The sequence below is a fragment of the Bison bison genome, unplaced genomic scaffold (assembly GCF_000754665.1).
Source record: "Bison bison bison isolate TAMUID 2011002044 unplaced genomic scaffold, Bison_UMD1.0 scf7180017862955, whole genome shotgun sequence".
NCBI classification, from domain to species: Eukaryota; Metazoa; Chordata; class Mammalia; order Artiodactyla; family Bovidae; genus Bison; species Bison bison.
In genome coordinates this window covers 19,041-19,365 of record NW_011493527.1, presented here as the reverse complement: position 1 = coordinate 19,365, position 325 = coordinate 19,041, and the positions used below count along the sequence as shown (strand labels likewise).

At 65.5% G+C, this 325-nt stretch overlaps 1 protein-coding gene across 1 annotated transcript in view; it reads left to right on the top strand.

Moving 5' to 3' along the window:
- Positions 1-13: 13 nt before the first annotated feature.
- LOC104983511 (plexin-A3-like) overlaps positions 14-325 on the top strand; it is an 8,873-nt gene continuing 8,561 nt past the window's right edge. Inside the window, 1 exon segment of the mRNA XM_010832940.1 lies at positions 14-319. Coding sequence (XP_010831242.1) covers positions 93-319 — 227 coding nt within the window. The 5' untranslated portion in view covers positions 14-92.

The following is a 325-nucleotide window of genomic DNA, read 5'->3' as shown; positions in this document are numbered from 1 at the left end:
CTTTATCCTGCTAATGAGCAGAACCTCTGGCCCAAGTGACGTCTCTCAGGGCCCTCGGGGATGAAGCCGAGGCATGCGGTGCCTGGCACCGTATGCTGGGCTGGCTGCCCCTCGTCACCCCTTCCTGGCCCCCAGGGCAGCTGTGGGATGGGCCTGGCCTGACCCCACACAGGTGCTGCCGCCAAGGGGCCTGTCCAGGTGCTGTGGCCCCATATGGCTTCGCTGAGGCGCTCAGCAAGTGTGTCCAGGTGCACGTCTGGCCCAACAACGTGTCGGTGACATCACCTGGTGTGCAGGTGAGGGGCGTGGCAGGGACATGGCAGGG